Raw genomic sequence first — 20852 nt, forward strand, 5'->3', positions numbered from 1 at the left:
AGGCTGCAGCGCCCTGGGACAGCACTGAAAGAGACTCCTCGACCTCAGAGCTCAGAGGGCACAGAGCTGCTCAGGAGAGTGAGAATTCAGAATATCAACCCATATACAGAATATCAATACAGCAATGTGTATTCTGTCCCATCTGTTGGAGCTGGGTGGGGCAGTGACCCTGATCTCCTGGCACATATTATCTGCTAATGGGCCATCTTTAAACCAGCTGGGGCAATCATCTTTATCTTTCCCATGACCCACCCTTCATCCAGGAGGTATCTCCTGTTAATGGGCCATTGTTAAAAACTGGGTGTGGCAGTGATTCTTATCTCTGTGGGAGATATCTCCTGTTAATGGGCCATTGTTTAAAACTGGGTGTGGCAGTGATCTTTATCTCCTGGCACACATTATCTGCTAATGGGCCATCTTTAAACCAGCTGGGGCAATCACCTTTATCTTTCCACAGCCCATCCTCCCTCCAGGAGATATCTCCTGTTCATGGCCAGTGAGTCCCAGTGCATGACTGATAAAATTCCATCATCCCACTGGGAAATGCTCCACCCAGGGGAGGAGCCAAGCCTTTCCTACCCAGATAAAAACTGAGATTTTGGACACCAAGGTACCTTCTTTCCACTGGATTCCAGAGGAAAGCCAGACCTTTCCACATCATCCCTGGAGCTTCAGAGGAAACTGCACCTTCTCCAGGAGCACTGCTCCAGCTGAACCACATCTGCCACTGCAGGAGGATGCAGCCACCATGGAATGGGACTGCTGCCACCACCCTGACTGACTGACGGGTGTCAGCTTGGATTCTGACTCTGGCAGGGTTTGGGATTGTTCTTTGTAATACTGTATTTCTATTTTAATATTCCTAGTAAAGAACTGTTATTCCTAATTCCCATATCTTTGCCTGAGAACCCCTTAATTTCAAAATTACAATAATAATTTGAGATTCCATTTCAAAGAGAAGCTTCTGCCTTTATTGGCAGACTCCTGTCCTTCAAACCAGGACAGAGTAATTTTTGTTCTCAGCACCAGCCCAGATTGACATCTCAGCTCTCAGAGCTTGGTCAGATAATCACTGCTGAGGTGGGTTATGCTGCAGTGTGGTGGGTGACCCCTATTACTGCTGGAAAGGTGGGATGTGATTTGGGATGGAGCATCCCCTGCTCTGATCCCCACAGCCTGCAGTTCCTGCAGGGCACAGCACCCACACCAGCCAACAGCTGAGGAAAAAGCACATGAAACCAGTGACAAAGGCAGGCATGCAAACAATCACCCCCGAGAAATGTTCTGATCAGCTTTTTCCTTGAGTGGAAGGGTCATTAAAATATTTATGGTTGTCTTCGAGTGGGGAAAAGCAGAGATTTCCCACCCCATAAAATTTAAACCAATTCAGGAACACATTTCCATGAAAGCATTGGCTATTTCTTATTGGGTGAAAAATACAACATTATATTATGAATTTTTCCACTCTGGAGTAAAGAACCACTTCAAAATTCTGCTTTTCAGGGGTGCAGTGTTACAAAGGGAGTTTGTGATACCTGATTCTCTCTCCCAAATGGTCACAATCCTGTCACACTTGCATGGCCCACCTTCCCCTCCTCACTCCCCTGGCAAAGGGAGTCTGGCCATGCTCCTGTCCACACTCAGCAGAATCTTTCATCTCATTTTGTTTAAATAAAGGCTCCTTCAAACAGATTGGCTCCTGTTTCCTGTCTCCTCACACAGCTGCTTGTGTGCCCCAGAGAGGTAAACAGTGCAAAAGACAAGAATTGTGTATATTAGTCACGTTATGGGGATGTTTAATGATGAAAACTCAAACCTTCCTCTCAATTTCTGCATTAGTCTTCACTGTATCATTAAAAAAAAAATAACAAGACATCACTGGCAGTTCTGTAGGTTTTTACTGCAGAAAATCCAGGCTTTAGCCAGCAAATCAGACTCCCCAGCCTCCTTGTGTTCAGGAGGATCTAGGAACAGGCAACCACAACACTTCCTTACTTTTCCTAACATGGGTGAATGAGGCTGGACAAGGAGCAGAAAGACCAAGTCCTGTGCTGGCAGGGCAGGTAAAGCTCAGGGGGCACTTCAGGGATCAGGAAACAAAACATTGCAGGTTTTCCTCTGGGTTTTGAGGACAATTCTCCCCTCACCAGTGCTTGGGCAGGAGAGGCTGAAAAGCCTGACTCCAGGTGAGGGCAGAGTGTCTTTTGTTGGGCATTGCTGTGTTCCTGTCAGAGTGGAGATGCTGAGGATACTTTGATAAAACTTGTGTTTTATGGATAAAAGCAGCAAAGGGAAGTTGTTGTTATATTACAGACAAATCAACCTTTTGTGTGGCAAAAGTTTGTTCCTTCTACTCCAAACTTTTAATATATTGGAATATTCAGCAGCTGAATAGGATCAAAGATTGCAGTTCCCATTGTCTCCATCGGCCTGCCGTGCCCCCAATTTCCACAGAGCCACTTGCTGAAGGGCTGAGCAGGAGCTGAGCTGTTCCCAACCCTGCTCTCCCACCTCCTGGAGCCTCTTTGAGCACTGCCCACCCAGAGAGGGACAAAAGGGCAGATGTGCAGGGCACAGAGTGCTGCCTGCACTGCTGGGATCCCCCAGCACACCCAGACCCCTCCACTCCCTGCAGAGAAAACCTTTGCTAACAGCAATGCCCAGAGCAAAAACCTCTTCTCCATTCCTCAGCAGCTGCACAGATGTTGTGTCTGATCAAACCTCCCTCTCCAGTCCACACTCCACACCTGGGAGGCTTAAACTGGGCTTTCCCTGCCACAATCCCTTAGAGTGACCAAAAATGCTGCTGTGCCTGGCACTCAGCTCCTCCCAGGGCAGCAGTGACCAGCCCACTTTCTCCCACCTGTGCCCGGGTTCCAGCACTCAGCAGGGCCTGGAAGTGCCAGGCTTTGCCCAGCCAGGGCAGAGCTGGGCTGGAGCCTGGCAGCTCCTTCTCAGCTGCCAGCTCTTCTCCCCACAGCCCTCCAGCTTTCCTTCCCCTTTTTCCATTCTCTCCTCCTCAACAAATCAGCCTCTCTCTCTCCTTTCCCTCCTTTCAGCAGCCCTTTCTTGCCTTCCCCCATTCTCTCATCCTTTTCTCCCCCAACTCCTCCCTCCTGCACTCCAACACATCTGTTTCTAATCTCAGCCATCCATTGGAAACAATAACCCCTTTTTATTTTCAAGGTCTGAGCGCCCAACAATTTAACACAGTTACTAATTTGACACTCTGCCTGAAACAAAGACATTTTATTCACCTTGCTTTGCCCAAGAGGTCCAAGCCCCTCTCTCGTTTATCCTCTTTAAACAACAAACACACATTCCCAAATGAGTCTGTTTGACCACCACTTTTTAAAATTCATCTGGATAATCTCTGGCTGTCAACCTGCTCATAAAGTGACCAGAAAAGGACAGAACTCCAACACCACTGACATTACATTTTCCATAAAAGTTTCCTCGTTACATACCCCTTTTCTCCAACTCACCACGAACGAATTTCAGGCACACGGAGCGGGAAGTTTAATTAAATAAAAACTGAAAAGCCAACCTACCTAAGAAGAGGGCTGGAAATGCAGACATTCCGTCTCCAAGAGGGACTTTTCCTCCCTTTTTCTTCCTCTCTCCCAAGGACGGCAGGCAGACCTGCACAGGATTCAAAGGAACGCCTCTGGAATGCACTGAGTGTAATTGCATCCATGTGCCAGAAAAATCACCAACTTCACTCTTTCTTCCCTCCTATTCATCCCCTGGTCCAGCTTCCATCCAGATCCGGCTGAGCTTTTCTTTTTTTGGGATCTCTGAGGTTGCAAATTCGGGGGCCTGGGAGTTTCTGGGGGAGAAAAGCAGAGGCAGCACAGCAAGGACTTCACATCCACGGCAGCACAGAACAGTTTTGCCTGTCTGGAGAGGAGAGAAGCAGGGGGAAAACACTGAGCTCAATGTTCACCACATGGCTGCCTCCCACTCCAGCCCCTCCCTGCCATCAGCTGGGATTAATAGTGAAGACCAGTCATGTGGGTGAGGTAGAGCCGATTTCCAGCAAGAATACAGATATTTAAAAGAGAAAGAAGATGATTTCTCCAGTGGTAAAACAGTTAAGTTTGGAGGCAGCAAAAAAAAAGACAACCCTGCATGGAAAAAAACCCAAAAAAATCAGATTCGTCACTCAGGGGTTGGAAGGAGACTCTTGGAAAAAGCTCCTCAGGAGGACAAACACACTCCCCTGGATGGATGAGCTTTGGGGTGTTTTCTGTGCTGGAAACAGGAGATTTCAGCCTTGCTGGAACACTTACTCTGCCTGCTGCTTGATTTCCTTGTTGTGTTTTTAGGAGAGAAAGCAATCTCCTAAAAATGGATTTAATTTCACATTGTAGCTGCGCTTCACCGATGAGGGCACAGCCCAACCAAGCAGAAATTGGTGCCTGTGGGGTGCAGGGTTTAACTCCCTCCCAAAGGGCATCTTAAGGCACAGAGAGAGACTTTTTACATCCTCAGCTTCACCCTCATGCAGGGGAACAAGTTGGAAGAATTACCCCATAAAGAAACACCCAGCACATGCAGCAGAAGGGAAATAAAACAGATTTACCCACCTCGGTGCCTTGGAACACAGAGCAGAAATTCTTCCCCTCAGAACAGTTATGAAAGGGTTTGTAAAGCCTGGAGGAGAGCAGCAAACTGTGGGCAAGGCTGCCAGCCTGTGGTTTGGGACATCACTCTCTAGTTTTCCAAGCTTTCTGTTCTTTCCCTGTGTAACCCCACCCACACACGATTTCTCTGTGCTTTCCCCCAAAAAAATCAGGGATAAAATGTTTCTCTGCCCCTCCAGGGATGAAAGCCAGCCCTGTGCAGAGCCAGGAGCTGGACTCTGTGATTCTTTTGGCCACCTTCAGTTCAGGATATTCTATTTTTTATGAAATACAGAAATATTCATGAAGCCCTCAGTGAGGGGAACAGCTTTTGGGAAGCTCTGAAGAAATTTGGTACCTTTGGTGCTCATGACAGAACTGTGTAGGTATTTATGGGAAGATAACAAAGAGTGCTGCCAAAATCAAGCCCTAGGTTTGGATAGATCCAGGGAGAACAAAAGGGATAAAATTCATCCTTCTGCACCCAGTTTCATGAAAGTTTTATTAGTTTCTCTCAGCCTGAGATGGAGACAAGAGCAGCATTTGGCTCCTCCTCCCCAGAACTGATTTTCTCTCTCTATCGTGATGTTTTAAAAGCATTTTTATCTAATATAGACTGATTATCCAAATCTAACCTTGGCCAGTGAATATCACAGTTCCCACAGAGCTGCTCTGCCCATCCCACAGAACCAAATCCCAAAATTCCTCCAGAACTTTTCCCCCAGGCTTGACCAAACCTGCTGCTGGTTTCCCTAATGAATGGACCTAAACCCCCCTCTGATTCTCAATGGACAAAAAATTCATTTATTGCCTCCCCTGCTCTGCAGGCTGGGCAGCACTGAGCTTGTCTCTATGCATTACAAATGTGACAGAAGATGTGAATTCCCAACATCCTGATGGATTTAATAGGATCAATTCCTCCCCAGGGAGAGGGAGAGGAGTTCTGGCATCCTGCGCTGCCTGCCCAGCCTCCCCCAAATAAAACTTGATTTTTATATAAGCTTTAACCTTTTTTTTAAACTTGATTTTAAAATAAAGTTTTGTTTGCTCCCCCACATGGGCTGGGATGTGCAGGGGGAGGAGGAATCAGGAATTCACCCCAGGGACAGCAGGGAGGAGAAACTGATGTTGGAAATAAGCATTAAAGAAAAGGTTTGTGAAAAACTGTGATAAAACCAAAGTTTTTCAGTATTTCAGAGTTCCTGTGCTGCTGTTGACAAACCACGACTTTTAAGCTCAGATTTAAACACCTGGCTACAAAAATCTGCAGGAATCCTCTGCTGGAGCTGAGTTTCATCCCTTTGACATTTAGATGATCAAACCTTCCAGAAAACTTAAAAAAAACCTTCCTTAAATCTTAAATTTTAGAAAGTCTCACATCCCCAGAGCCTGCCAGCACTCTTTAACATGGATTTATACCCAAACTAGAATGTGTGGGGACTTTTTCTTTAATCCCAACTGGTTTTTTTTTTTTTTGATCCATTTATTCCTTTCACTTTTTTCTACCTCCTCCAAGGAAACACCTCCTTGAGCCTGAGCTGTCCCCCAGCACTGCAGAGCTGCTCATTCTCTTCTTTGTGAATAAAACATATCCCAAAGCTGCATTTTCTCCCAAAACCTCCCACTATTTCTCCCCTCTGGTGCTGGTTCATTATTGTCTCTTCTGCAATATTCCCTTTATCAACTTAATGATCTGAGCAGCTTCTTGATAAAGTCACTTAAATAACAAAATTCACCCATCACTTTCAATCTCTTGAGCAAAAAAACCCTTTATTGCTGTTTTTTGGAGTTGCAACTGATAAAAAGCACCAAGAACACAAGGAAAAAAAATCAAATTACACAAACAGATCTCAAAACAGACAAAAAAAATGCTAGGGGAGAAATAAAGAAATAAAACTCTTCACACAGATTTCTTTTCACAATCAGCCACTGGAGGAAAGGCTGGTTTATATTTTGTGAGAGGAGTTTTCCTCTCTCAGCCAGGCTTCAATAATTGATTCTAAAAGCACAATTAGTCATTTAGTATCAGTAGGAAAATATCCCTTCAATGAGGCTCAGCACTCATAGTGTCACTAAATGTATTTGAAATAAAAAAAAACCCCTAAAAATTTATTTAAATCTCCAGCTCAGAGCTCCAAGGTTTATTTTTTTTGGTTGAGGTGAAAACACCCTGATTATTTTTTATAGTTTTATTTTCCTCTGTGAGGCTCTAACTCAGCAGAGTCAAAGTAAATTGCTCATCACACAAAGAAAGAACATTTTTAATCTTCTAACTTTGGATCTTCTAACTTTGAATCTTCTAACTTTGGATCTTTTAACTTTTAATTTTCTAACTTTGGAAGCTGATGCTTCAAAAACAAAGAACTGAGCACAAACGACTTACACTGAATTTTTATTAGGAAACAAACCGGGACAAAACCTACTAGGTTTAATTTTTATCACCATAAAATATTTCAATATTTTTATAATGCAGGAACTTTGTTTACAAGCCAAGCTCTGAGAAGAAAACATCACCCACTGGTCTAAAAAATGCACCAAGGCATCATAAGGAAACAATAAATTTTATTTTCTTTCAAGTTGCAGGCCCCAACTGCAAAGAAAAAATGTGAGTACAGAGAAATGCAGGTGTGAGTTCAGGGGATTAAACAGGGAGGGTCAGGGGACAAATGGCAAAAAAATAATAATGGCTTGTAGGCTTGAAGGAATAAATTAATTTATTCATTAATTTATATGTAATAATAATAGAAAGTGTTGGAGGAAAAGCTGAATAAACTGGTCAGGAAGAGATATTTATGTGGATGTAATGGCTCTGAAAAAAAACAAATTTTTTGTTTCTTTTTTAAAGTCTTGGATTTTTTTAACACTCTGGAATTGATTTTTTCCAGGTGTGGTTTTTATCTGCTGGGGAGGGATTTGAGTGCATAAATTGAATTTTACTAAGGGTAAAATGCAGGAAAACAGAAAAATGCTGAAGAAGGAATGAAAAATGAGCCTGAACCTCAGCTGAGGGAGGTTTGGGTGGCTGAGAAATTTTTCTTGTGACTTCTGAGCACGAGCAGTTTAATTCAGATGGAGAATTAAATTAATAATTGAATAATTAAAGCTCCTTGGGTTGGTGCAGCTTCCTGCTGGAGAAATGAGGGAAAACAAAGATGCTGCTCTTAGACTGTGCTGCTAAAAATCCCTTTTTTTGGGGGGGATTTTGTTCTTTCTCTGTGCTGGGAGTGGCTGGAACTCAGAATTTTGGGGCTGGGGGATGTCACCAACCTGCTCTGGGACACTCAGCTCCTCTTTCCCTTTTTTCTTCTCTATTCCTTTCCCACTGTAGCAACAATCAATGTGAAATCTCTTTAAAAAAAAATCTCTTTCAAAACTCCTCACAGCCAAATTTATTTGGAATAACCTCCTGCCTTCAAGTACTGCACACTTGAGAAAGCTCATCCTGAGAATTGTCTTCACTGCATAAAAAATTATTTCTGAAAATACTTCACTAAAGGTTCATAAAATATGATCTGCAAAAAAGTGTTGTTGTTGGTTTTTGTTTTTTTTTTTGTTTCTTTAAACAGCAAATGTTTAACCTTTTTAAATGAAGGCATTGCAGATACAAGGTGAACTCTGAGTTTTCTTTACAGGATGAAGCAAATATTTTGATACTTAAAATTTGCAAACTTGCAGCTTCTTGTGAACAAAATTATCATCATTCTCTAAAACTGCAGCTTCTGAATTGCTCTCAGGTAACTTTTATCCAACTTTTCCCTTCTAAACTCTGCTCTGGTAAACAGCAGACTGAAATTTACATTCCTGAGCCCTTCCATCACAGGATGCTCTTTGTGGGACAGGCTTTTGCCAGCTGCCTATGGAAAAGTGACTCCTTTGCTTTGCTAAACAGAATGTGGAATGTTTTGGCTAGAAAATTATTTTACTCTTAACATTAGAACATATTCTTTATGGCCTTGAAAAGAAATATTTTTGAACAAAGAGATACGAAAGGGAGAACTTTATGAATTTTCCTATCAGTGTCCAGAGCCCCACTCTGGTTCTCTTTCATTCCTCATTCATTCATGTGTTTCCCTTTTATTTCTCATTCTTTCAATTGTTTCTTTTCTATTTCTCATTTATTCAGTTGTTTCTCCTCTATTTATCATTTATTTAGTTTTCTCGTTTATTTCCATTTATTCAGTTTTCTCTTTTATTTCTCATTCATTCAGTTGTTTCTCTTCTATTTCTCATTTATGCAGTTTTTTTTTTCTTCCATTTCCCATTTATTCAGTTTTTTCTCTTCCATTTCCCATTTATTCAGTTAATTCTCTTGCATTTCTCATTTATTCAGCCTTAGTGAGGAGAGGGAGGATCCAGCAGGTCATTTCACCATGGGATTGGTCTCTGTGATTTCCCAAATCCCTGCTCTCTCCACTTCTATCTGTGTTTAATTCTCTGTTTTCCACCAATGTACCTGCTCTGTTTAATGACTGCAAACCAAGCTTTGCACTAATAAATAAAGAAGGACATCTCTGAGATATTTCTCTTACAATTTCCTTCAATCCTTGAGATTTTTGGGTGCTTAATGAGGCAAAACTCCGATTTTGATACTTAAGGAAAGCAGCCACAAATGAGAAGCCTCCAGGCTGTTACAGAAATTGCTGTATCCACGATAAAATGCAGATTTTCAGCCTGGTCTTTAATGGCTTTGGGTGTCCATGTGGCTCCATGTGCAGAGCTGTTGCACACTCATGCATAGCTGAGCTGCATCACCCTGAGCTGGCTGCAGGCAAATGTCCTGAGAGGTTATGTTTAAATAATGCCATCTAACATCAGCATTTAACCACTATTACTAATTTAATGTGAAGTGCAAGGAGTGAGGGCTCCCAGATTTGCTGCTCCAGCTCCTGTCGTGGTCACTGGGGCTGTGACACTGACTCTGGGTGGCTGAAGGACACTTGGCAAACTTCCTGCTCGTTTGCCAAACCTCTCCTGACAGCCCCAGCTGCACCCATCAAAGCCATTGAAACCCAGAACACACTGGGGAGGAGATGGGAAAGCTTGGATGAGCACAAGGGATGGGATCTGGGATGTGGGTGATGCTCTCAGAAGTTTCCCTGGGTGAAATCCAGCCCTGTCCCAAAGGAGAGCTGGAGCAGTGGGATGAAAGGCAGTGAGAGGAGATGAATGGGAAAAGAGATTTGCCTTTATAAATAAACTGTGGGTTTGCTGATAAATTAAATTGGGTATCAGAAGATAAAAGAAGCAATGGGGAAAAAACATTAATTGTATAAGAATGAAAAATGAAAAGGGAGGGTTGTACATTAGAGGGGAATCTTAGGTGATTTGGGCAGTCTGTGCCTCTCAGGTACCTCAGAAAAGGGGAAAGAGAGAGGGAAATTGGGATAAAAGGAGGCTGCATCCTCCAAAAACTGGAGAGATCCCAGGGGAATGGCCCATGTCCTCTCCCTTTATTGGAATAAAGCAAAAAGGATCTTCTGTCTCCTTTTTGGACAGAAACCTCTGGTGTTTGTGGATTAATTTTCCTGACAGCAGGAAATGTCTCATCTCTCCCCTCACTCTCCTGTGCTCCTCTCTGTGCTCTGAGCAGGTTGTTTGGGTGTGGGGCAGCCTGCAGATGATGTGAATTAATCATTATTAAATGAATATTTCTCCAAGGCTCCCTGTACCTGGATTTCTGTGGATTACAAGGAGTTTTATCAGAGCAGATAACCAAGATGAGTTTGCTCCTGTTTCTTGGTAGCCAAATGACAACAGCCCAGCATCTCAAAGGAAATCAAATTTTTTATGGTCCCAGCAGAAAGATAAGAAGCAGAAGGATCTCCTTCCCCTGTGCACAGAAATATTCATGAAGATGCTGAGATTGCTAGGCTGGAGTGAGAGCACTCCATCAATAAATAAAGAGCATCATATCTTATGACATTAGTGAGGAAAGAATGACAACTCTTTTGCTTTTATTTCCTTCTATTTTGGAACACTCAAGTTATAATATTCAGCTCCAAGTGGCACTTGGAGTACATTTCTGAGGACTGGGTTAAAAAAGGGAATTTGTGCTGTGCTAAAGGAGTCCATTAAGCTGTGTGAGCCTGTCCTGATCCCCCTGCATGGGGGATGAGTCAGGGCACCCAGAGGTGCCAGCCCAGGCTGGAGATCCTGCAGGGAATGCAGCAATTCCCAACGAGCCCCTGCAGGGGAAGGAACCAGAGGCAGCTGGTGGATTTCCCATGTGCTCTCAGGGATGGGAGCTGAGCAGAACTTAAATCCTATTTTTTTCAAAAGGATCAAGTTTTTTTTTTAAAAGTAATTATTCCAGTACTGATTAGGAGATGAGCCTTGTTTACTGTATTAACTGGTAAAATCTTTCTCTAATCGTGTGACAACTGTTCTATCTTGAAGAGATAATGACAAAACCATTTTTCAACTATTCTGTGGCTTAGTTTCCTTCAATAATTCCTTGTTCCTTCCAGTGTCTGAGTGATCTGATGTAAGATTTAGGCATCCTACAGGCTTTGGATTGAGCCCTCATCAGAAATGCATCCCCTCCGAGGCAGCATTCTTTTTATTTGGAACTGTCTGCTTTTCTTGTAGGTTGATGATTCACAGCCTTGATGATCCTGTAGCTCCTTTCTGAGGAGGAATTCTGCCCTGTCAGGTCTTTAGTCAGTGCCTCCTCTGTTGGGCTGGAGATCTTGGTGTTTTCAGGAACTGAGGAGGGAATCCAAATCCAAATGTTTTCATGCCATTCATTTCTAATCCAAATGTATTTAAACCTAAAGCTGAGCTGCCTCTGTACAAATGTGGAATATACTCAATAATTTTCTCTCTCTAGGAAGCTCTAATAGATTTTTAGATGCTTTTTCCCTCCCAGTTTGCAGCACAAAGAAAGTTCTGGAAGTGCTGATATATAGAAGAGGAGGAGGCTGCTCGTTTATTATTACTGCAGCCTAGGCTGGGGAGGGCTAAAACACAATCTTATAGATTTGAGAGCAAACCAGACTTTTTCCTAATGATATTCTCCCCCTGAAGACTAAAAAGGACATTTGAGAGCTGTTAAATATCTGTGAAGTGAAGGTTCCTGCATTGGCATCTCTTTATTGGGAAGGAATTTCAGACAGGGCACAGCCTGCCCTGCTCCTGGTGAGGAGAATCCCATCAGGGTTGGGTCCTGGGCCCACAAATACATCAGGAGAGGCAGAAATCCTCTTCTCTTCTGAAATAAGCTGTTTTTTCTTGTGAAGGATTTGAAAGAGGACACTCTGCCCCTTTCCTGGGCTCCCAAACACACCAGGAGAGCAGAAATCCTCTTCTGGCACAAGCTGGTTGCTCTTATGAAGGAATTGCAGAGGGCACAGGAGAATCCCATCAGGATTGATCCTGGTTTCCCAAATACCCCCTGAGAGCTGAAATCCTGGCTGGGGGGGCTGTGGGCAGCTCCCCTGAGGAGGATTATCCCTGGAAAAGCTGGAGCTGTGTGGAGCAGGGAGGGAGGGCTTTGGCAGGCAGCTCCTGTTCCCAGTGACTTTACCTGAGGTAATCTTTTCCACCAGGCTGGCTCTGACATTAAAAATGGAAGAGGCCAGGGACATTTTCCACCCAAAGCTCAATGGAAAGTGGCAGGTGTCAGATTTTTGCAAATTTCTTTCTCTTAACTCAGAGGCTTCTGCTGACAGGGACGTGAAGGCTCCAACCTGGAAAAGCTCCAAACTCGATTTTTTTATTTTTTTCTTTTTTCGCAAACAGCTTAAAATGCAAAATATTTTTAAAAGGTGGAAGGGAGGGGGAAAGGACAGAGAGGTCAGGAATGGAAATTGCTCAGCGTTGGAGGAGCACTGCAGCCAGCTGGAGAGGCTCAGTGCTGGTACAGAACAAGGAGCCTCTGCCAGGAACATGGAAGTGCGAGCAGGAATTTCCTCCTGCTGTCACTGCACGTGGAGCCTGTGGCTCACCCTCGGGGCTGCCAGCTGCACCTCCCCGCTGAGCTGCATCCTGCTGCGAGATGATGCTCGGTGTCACTGCTCTGCCTCCCGCCAGCAGCAGATGCTGCAGCAGCGCATCCCACGTTTAGGTGACTCGTTTCCTGCTCTGCCACATCCTTGACAGATCTGGTCTGGGCAGCGCTCCTGTCTTTTGTCACGGCGATGAATTTCAGGGGATTCATCAACGGTTTGGATGAGGTGGAGTCTTTTAGGAGTCGGGGCTGTGGTGATCCGCAGGGTGATGTTTGATGTGCTGGGATGTGAATGGGAGGCTCCAGTCCCTGGGGAATGTCCCCATTAGCTCTGCTGGAACCAGCTCAGGCTCCAGGCAGCCACTTGGAGGGAAAATGTGAATTCCCACCTGGCAGGGAGTGCTGGTCCCTCTCCAGCTCCCACCAGTGCTGCCCCACAGGAATAAAACCAAACTCTAAACCTGTGATTTAACGTGTAGAAAGCTGAGGTGCAATCTGGAATTTTTCTGACTCCATAATCAGGAGAACTCCTGTGTATTCATTGCTTTGGAGGAAGCTGCTTTGCTTAATAACCAGCAGACTTTACAGCTAATTTCTGTACATTACCTCAAGAGACTGGAAAAAAATAAACTATTTTCACTCAATACAGCTGGGGAAATGAAAGACAAACCAAATAATTTTGATCAGGTCTATTCATGACTCTTCTATGGCTCTGTTTTTTTATCTCCTACCCCACACCAGCACTGCTGAGGAATTTCACGAAGCATAAACAGTCCTGAGCTTTGATCTGAGTCACTCTGCATTTAGATAAGGTGACCTATCCTGTGTCACAGGATCAAGGATTCCTGGGCACAGCTGAATCCCTTGAAGCACCTCGTGTGTATTTTTGTGAGCACCTCGTGTGCTTTTGTGTTTTTTGTGAGCATCCCCCGTGTGTTTTTGTGTTTTTGTGAGCACCTCGTGTGTGTTTTTGTGTTTTTTGTGAGCACCCCCCGTGTGTTTTTGTGTTTTTGTGAGCACCTCGTGTGTGTTTTTGTGCTCAGTTCTGCATTACTGCTGTGCCTCAACAGCTTTCCACGCTGTGTGGAGCAGCACCCTGATGATCTGTGATCCTCTGCTCATGGAAATCCCTCCTTTAGCTCCAGCCCGTGTCCAAAGTTGAGCTTTGCATGTTCTTTCAGTATGTAGCTCTGAATTATTTATGAGTGACCTTCAAAAAGTAAATTTTAAAAAGGAGGAAAAGCCAGTTAATGGAAATGCTTTCAAAATGCAAATATCTTTCCCCAGAACATCGTGTGTCTCTTTGGAGCAGAAGACAAAATAACATGTCCAGGAGATGATGAAGCAAAAAAGCTCCTGGGGAGATAAATTGTAGGAAGTTGTGCCCTGCTGTGAATGAGCAGGGGATGCTGTGGGGGTCTCACCAGGGGGAGCTGAGCTCTGGCACTGCAAAGGGCACATGGACCTCCCTTGCTGCTGCATCCCAGAGAGGAAAACAGGGACAGACTCACCAGGAATTGCATTTCCTGGGGAGGGGGATCACTGATGTGTGACAGATGGGACAGCCATGGTCTGATATTAGCCTGGGGTTTAAACTGATTTTGGCCTTTCAGAATAAAAGGATATTAACTCCAACTTTGTATCACATTTACTGCTCTGACTCAGGATGGACGTGGCACTCAGTGCTCTGGTCTGGGTGTTTGGCCAAAGAATGAATTTAGTGATCCCTGGGGTCTTTCCCAGCCTTTGGTGAGCTTTTCCTGCACCACCACCCACAGTCTGGCAGGTGAATTCACTGAATAAAATAACTGAGTAATGAACCCTCTGAGCTTCAGAAGGGGAGTCAGAGTTTACTTTGAATTCCACCCTGAGCTGGGGCAGAGAAAGGTTGCAAAAAGCATCTGTGCTTTCACCATCTGCTAGGAAATGTCATCTGTGGTGGAGCCTTGTGCTGAGACAACTTTCACCTGTCCAGGTGATCATAAATGTAATAAAATCTCTTTTGTGCAGTTCATTCCTCCTTCCCCTGCCCTGTATATTTTGTTCAGTCACTTCCAAGTGCAAGCTTTGATGTTGTTGAAGGGTTGAAGTTGAGGATGGAGGGGTGGAACAGCAAATATCCCTCATCTCTGGGAATCAAAGAGCTCTTAGACAGAAACTCAGCCCTGCTCAAGGTGCAGGGATTTGTTCATTCTGTTGATTGATGCCCTGAGAGTGGCTGCTCACTCCATTGACAGCTCTGCAGCCATTCCTGGCAATAATTTGGCAGCAGATCTGACAGGACCTGGCTGCAGAGGAGTGATTGGATGGCTGGGGGCAGCAAGAGGGCTGGAGTTATGTAATGGGGGAGGCAGGAAGGGGAATAAATCAAATATCTCCTGTGCTGATCAAAGCTGGGATGCCAATGTGGATTTAAAGCTGGATGTGCACCTCAAAAATTTGGTTTCTTGATGTTTGTTGAGACTTTGGATTTTTTTGGGAGCTGTCCCTTGGTGTCTGAATAAAACTCCTCACTCCACAGAACATAACTAAAAGCCTGTTAAAAATGAAAAATGTTCCAGATCATCTGCCACATCCTGTGGCTTTTTCAGTGTCTGGCCACAAAAAAGGAAAGGAAAACGTTTCTTGATGAATAATTCACAGCTCTGCTCTGGTGGGATTTGTGCCTCCAACTGGGCAAACCAGTGTCAGCATTGCTGTTTCTGGAGCTTCTGCTGCAATCTTGGTTTCTGGATGTTAATTTTTATAAATTTCAGGCTCAGATGGAGGAGCAGTGCAAGAACAGTCAGGAACCAAACATGCTGTCCTCACTCCTGAAGGAGCTGAGTTATTCTGGTCAAAGATAAAAAAGAGAAAATTCCTTTATCTTCCAGAACTTCTGAAGAACAGATCATGGATTTGGGAATTGCATGGAAATCACCCATTAATTCAGATTAACTCAGTGCTCTGTATCACCTGAAAAAAGCTCTGACTTGGTCTCTTCAGAGTATTCAGTGATCCTGTGAACATTGTCAGTTCTGCTCCTTGTGTTAATTAGTTTTTACAAATTAATCCTCTCATTTTAACCAGAGGGAAAATCTTCTCCCATTTTATTTTATTGCCCTGAGTGTGGCATGAGGACAGAACTCAAAGCTGCTTTATCCAGCTGTGCTTTGTCATTAACTCATTTTTCCTGATGAGAAAGGACAGGTGATTTTTAGAAGAAGGGATTGCCCTCTCTTGGAACAGCATTTTGCTTTATCTGGGGATTCTTTTCCACATGAGCTCAGGGAAAACCTTCTCCAAACTGGAAAAAAAACTTTATGGGGAGGATAAATTAGGAGGTGCCCACAGACTGCCTTGCAGTCAGGGTGAGGGAATATTTTAGTGGTTGAAAAAGAAGAATTTGAAGAATTTCCCCATTAGGCTGAGGAGAATCTGAGCAGTTTTGAGCCTGGGTTTTGCCATTCCTCTGGAAGAAAATCTCCCCCAAGGGAATTTCCCAGGGCTCTGCCATCCCTGCTGTGCCCACCCCACCAGGGGCTCCTCTGGATGTTCTCCCCTGGGCTGGAAAGGTGCTGGGGGTAATTTGGGAATGCAAACCCACTCCCAGCTGGTGTTTTGCACAGCCAGGTAGAAAATGTCACCTTGTTTCAGCTTCTCCTGTGTCACATCGATTACAGCAGGCCTGGAGAAGGGCAGGGGGATCTTCAGCAGCACAAACTCAGCTCTGAGGCTCTGCAGGAAACCCTTGGGATTGTTCAGCCTGGCTGGGGATATCCAGGAGCTGAAATCAAACTAGACCATTTATTATTTTTTTTAATTGTTACCGCAGTTTTGTTGATTAGGGTTATATTCTCTTTTTCTGTTTGTGCAATATTGATGAATAAAACACCCAAATAAGTGTCACTTGTCCCTTGTGCTCGGAAAAATGAGAGAAGGCAAGGATTGATTTTAACTTTGATCTCAGCTTTGTATCAGCTGAAGGTTTAGAAGATGAGGTTAATTAAAGGGTGGTTGGATTTTCAAGAGTTAGGAGATATTAATTAATGCAGGGGTTTAAATTTGCTCCTTATCTGTTAAATTGTACTGGGCACCATTTTATTTTCTGGGGGTATTGACACTGTTAAACTGCTCCTGAGAGAGAGGAAAAAATAAGTATTATTTTACTAAATGGAAATGGAACATTTCTCAGCACTTGAACAGAAAAATGGGAGCATTTTTATCACTTGGAAATGGAAAAAAGGCAAAAAATCTCAGGCTTGGAGCGGGGGACAGGAAGATGGAAGGCAGGGCCTGTTCCAGTCATTAAATATTGAGGCAGATGTCAAAAGCAATGGAACTGATGAGGGCACTTGTGTTGATGTTATTGTTGTGAAAATTGGGGAGGAGATGCAAACAGGAGGAGAGCTCTGGGCACACAGCTGCACTGGAAAAACCAAATATTTCTGTTGGAGATTCTGGAGTGAGGCTCACCCTGGCCCTCGAGGGGGTTTCTGAGTGAAATTTGATTTTTAGGAGCCTTGAAGAACCTCTCTGCTGCCAGAGGTGCTCTGCAAATGCAGAACCCACAATCCGACTTTTTCTTCCTTTCTTGGTGTCTGTTTAAAGGAAAATTCAGAATTTCAAAGGTGTTTAGTTGGGTGAAAAGCCAGCTCCCAACTCCAATCCGGGCTCGGGGGTTGCTTTGGACCGCTGGTTAATGGATTATGAAATAATTAATTCCTGAGCATTTATTCTTTTAGTAACGGTGCCACCTGGTGGGCTGGGGAGGGGCTGAAATCCAGGGAGCAGGGGATGCTCCCAGCTCTTAATTCCCATTTTACAGCCTCCCCTCACAACCATTTTCTTGTTACCAATTATTTTTCACTCTTTTTTTTTCCATCTTCTCGCTGCTGTAGCCAGACTGGAGCTATTTGGTAGATTTTAATTTGCAGTTTTCTGGGTAGTTCTATCAAATCCATATCAAAGAAATGCAGTGCCCAACTGCAGCTTGTTAGTTGGAAATTTTAATTACACAGACTTCTCTTGTGCTGGGGCTTTGCTGGAGATTTCAAAGTGCTTTTTAGCTGCTTTAATCAATGAAGTTCAAGCCCACATCCAGCTGAAATGGATGAAAAACAAGGAATGGAAAAGGAGCTCCTTGATATTCCCAATATCTGGGTCTGTCCTGTAACATTTCCACTCCCCAGGATTGATGAGATGCCTCATCAAAATGAAATAATTTGAATTTCCTGTGTTATTCTTAAAATAAAAAATTATCAATTTGTGACAAAAATGAGTATATATAAATATATATTGAATAAAATACATATTAATATATATTGAATTAAATACACATGAATATATATTGAATAATAAATATTGAATAATATACATGAATATGTATTGAATAATATATATGAATATATATGAATGAATATTGAATAGCTATGAATATATATTTCCTCATCCTTGTGAAAATACTGTCATTTTTCATCATATATCTTTCATCATCGTAGAAATATAACAATAAATAAACAAATAAATAAATAAAATAACTCCTCAAAGGCCCTTAGCACTGATAAACCTCAATACAGATGTGGTTGAGGCAACACTTCATCTTCCCACCTTTATTCCTTTTTTTTTTTTCTCTTAGGAACCCATTTATACCACATTAGGCATCAACTTCTTTGGTTCTGGAGGTGTGGGATATATTTAAAATATTTTTTTTTTTGTAATCTGGATCTCTGTAGTTCTACAAAATATCTGGAAATGTCTTTGTGCTACTGATGTTCTTATTACAACATGAATTTGTGGCCTGAAAAAATTCTATGCACAGCCAGTTTTTAATATTTTTAATATTTTGTTTTTGGGTTTTTTTTGTTTTTTTTTTTTTTTTTTTTTTTTTTTTTTTTTAGGATTTTGTGGGGTTTTTTTTTCCAACACAGTCTGGTTCTGGAAGGAAAAACAGGTGCTAAAATGTCTCATTTTTACCTAAATACTGGCAGAGCTGCATAAAGAATCCACTGAAATTTAAAAAGGTGGGAAGAAAATATGGGAATTCTTGATTATTAGGCCCTGCTCCTGAATTTTCTGCTTAGCTCCTCATCTCTCTTTTGAAGAATCCAGAGCCCAAAATTGTCTGGAAGGGATTTTCTCCAGCTTTTCCCAGCAGGGATTTGTTCTCAGCTCCCATTCAGGGATGCTCTGGGAAGCACAAATCACTTCATGGCTGGAAAATGAGATTTAGAAAGTCTCAGAGCCTGAATAAGGACAGAGCATCCATTTTTTAAGGAATGTCTGCATGGATGCTGTGACTCCCAGAGGCTCCTGAATTTCCTGAATTTCTCTGTTTTTGGGGAATCCAGAGCCCAAAACTGTTTGGGAGGGGTTTGCTCCAGGTTGGGATTTGTTTTTGGGATTCCAGAGGCTTTCACTCAGGGCTGCTCTGGGAAGCACAAATCACTTCGTGGATGGAAAATGAGATTTAGGAGGACTCAGAGCTTAAATAAGGACAGAGCATCCATTTTTTTAAGGAATGTCTGCATGGATGCTGTGTCTCCAGAGGCTCCTGAATTTCCTGCCCAGCTCCTCACCCAGTTTTGGGATGTCACAAGAGCCTGAGGCTGTCCTGTGTCCCAGCAGATGGAGCCCCTGCCCAGCCTTCCCATTCCCAGCCAAACACATCCTGGGAAGCAAAAAATCCGAGTTGAAATTTATTTCTTTGCAGGAGCTGATCCAGGGGATAAAGGAATTGCTGCACAGGACAAACAGAGATTTAAAAATGAAATAAATTGTCCTGGCAAACAAATCCAGTGCACTTAAAGAGCTGGAGGAACAGAAGTGGTTCTGACCAAAGTCTGGTTCTTCACCCTTGGAATTCAGGGGAGAGGATGCAGAAGTTGGATCATGATCTAACAACCATTGATTAAGTCTGCACATGTCATCCCACATTAAAGCTTAAATATGTTTCTCCCCAGGCCTCCAAAGAAATTTAATGCCTTTCCCCAGTGCTTTTATCTTTCCTTTGCCTGTACTTCAATTATGAACATTGCTGCTTCCCACAGCAAAAATTTTTTTCTAGGTCATGATTTTTATCTGGAAGTGAAAGTTAAGCAAGGCTGGCCTGGGTTAACAAGTGAATAAAGACTTTTAAATGAACCCCAGAAAGTCTGAAGATAGATTATTTATGCTGGATTTCTTTGGGTGAGCATGAGATGCATTTGTGGTGTGAAGGAGTGAGATCCTGATGGTTGGTGTTGATGGCACTTTGAATGAAGTTATTTTTGGCTTTATTTCAAAGATTTTTGTCTTGTCAGCTGGATTATTCATCCAAAGGAAACATTGCCTGGTTGTTTTTTTCCCTACAGTGCTTGTGACCTGCACTGGTGCTGTTTAAAAAGCCTCTTAGGGGTGCTGTGGGTGCAAGATGTGCTCCAGTTCTGGTGCCAAATGCCAGGTTTGCTCTCTGATGGAAATTCCTGCATCTCCAGGATGAAGCTGCTCCTGGAATGGCCACACCCTGCACAGGGACATGGGAGCAGATTGCAGGGAGAGCAGATGGAGCCTCAGCTGCTTCCAGATGTCCCAGCAATGTCCCCAAACACCAACACAAACCTGTGCTCCTGTCTGGGCTGAATGCAACAGAACCCCTGCAGGCACAACCAGGAGCCAGGACTTGTGCATCTGACAAGATTCATGCAGAGATTTGCTTTTTTTTGGGCAAAAATACTTTGTGTCAGTCTGGCTGGGAGGGTGTGAGCACTGCAGAAAAGCAGATTTGAGCTGGAAGCTGGTGATAAGAGCTGGTGCGGGTGGGCTGTGTGCTGCTGGTGGGGAAAGGACATTTTTGTATCTCAAAGGAATTCCATGTGAGCAAATGTTGTGAAGGATTCACAGGGGTGTGTGCTCTGGGAATAAGGGCATGGGAGGGCTGTGGATTCTCCCAATGGACTCAAAACCAGCTGGAGCAGGGATGTCCAAAAGCTGGGGGGTGGTAGGGAGGGCACTGATGGTTTGGGGGGATGATGATGTTAAAGAAAGGTGGACAGGGGTTTTCTACAAATCCTGCTGAGCTGGCACATCTGCTTCCCTCACCATCTCAATTTTGGGATGCCAGATTCTTAAAAGTGGCAATCAGCAAAGTCTTTTACACCACTGACAAACACCAACCTGTCTGATGGCCACTGGAACTACAATTTATAATTTGACCTCCATTTGCCATTTGGCTTTTCAAGGATAAATGGTTTGGAATGGTGTCTGATGGACTCCTGCCATTCAGAATACCTTAAAACCCATTTGTAACTCCCCTGAGGTGC

The 20852-nt window shown here is 43.5% G+C and overlaps 1 protein-coding gene across 3 annotated transcripts in view; it reads right to left on the reverse strand.

Annotated features, from left to right (window-relative positions):
• Positions 1–20852, reverse strand: part of CLMP (CXADR like cell adhesion molecule) — a 118055-nt gene that overhangs the window by 38324 nt on the left and 58879 nt on the right. Inside the window, exons 1-2 of one of the 3 annotated variants that reach the window (XM_079326613.1) lie at positions 4590–4711; positions 3552–3900 (exon numbers count right to left, since the gene is read on the reverse strand). In XM_079326613.1, coding sequence (XP_079182739.1) covers positions 3552–3693 — 142 coding nt within the window. In that variant the 5' untranslated portion in view covers positions 3694–3900; positions 4590–4711. Of the gene's footprint in view, positions 1–3551; positions 3901–4589; positions 4712–20852 lie in introns of those variants that run through there. The other 2 variants (XM_079326615.1, XM_079326614.1) reach the window with 2 other exon arrangements.

This window comes from Erithacus rubecula, assembly GCF_903797595.1.
Source record: "Erithacus rubecula genome assembly, chromosome: 25".
Lineage (NCBI taxonomy): Eukaryota > Metazoa > Chordata > Aves > Passeriformes > Muscicapidae > Erithacus > Erithacus rubecula.